Here is a 214-nt window from a genome sequence, read left to right as displayed (position 1 = left end):
GTCCCCAGCCAAGAAAGCCTCTTCCCGGGGCGCCCCCCCTGCCTCTGAGGTCCCCGCTCATCTCGCTGCGCAAGCGTCAGTTTGGGAAGGCGACGGTAAACTGAGCTAAAGAAATAGAAATTTTTTCCAGAAAATACTTCATTTGTATTAGGGTTATTTGCAAGGGAGACCTCACCTGCGGGGCTAGAAGGAAAGGTCCTGAGGTACCTCAAAG

General features: G+C 52.8%; 1 protein-coding gene across 1 annotated transcript in view; it reads right to left on the bottom strand.

Annotated features, from left to right (window-relative positions):
• The window catches only part of MCM8 (minichromosome maintenance complex component 8), a 14,924-nt gene extending 14,863 nt beyond the window's left edge, over window positions 1–61 (bottom strand). The window contains exon 1 of the mRNA XM_009709803.1: window positions 10–61. Within this exon, the coding sequence (XP_009708105.1) occupies window positions 10–61 (52 nt within the window). The remainder of the gene's footprint in view (window positions 1–9) is intronic.
• Window positions 62–214: the final 153 nt, after the last annotated feature.

This window comes from Cariama cristata, unplaced genomic scaffold, assembly GCF_000690535.1.
Source record: "Cariama cristata isolate BGI_N322 unplaced genomic scaffold, ASM69053v1 scaffold10011, whole genome shotgun sequence".
Taxonomy (NCBI): domain Eukaryota; kingdom Metazoa; phylum Chordata; class Aves; order Cariamiformes; family Cariamidae; genus Cariama; species Cariama cristata.
Note: the sequence above shows the minus strand (reverse complement) of the source record. Positions and strands in the feature narration are given on the sequence as shown.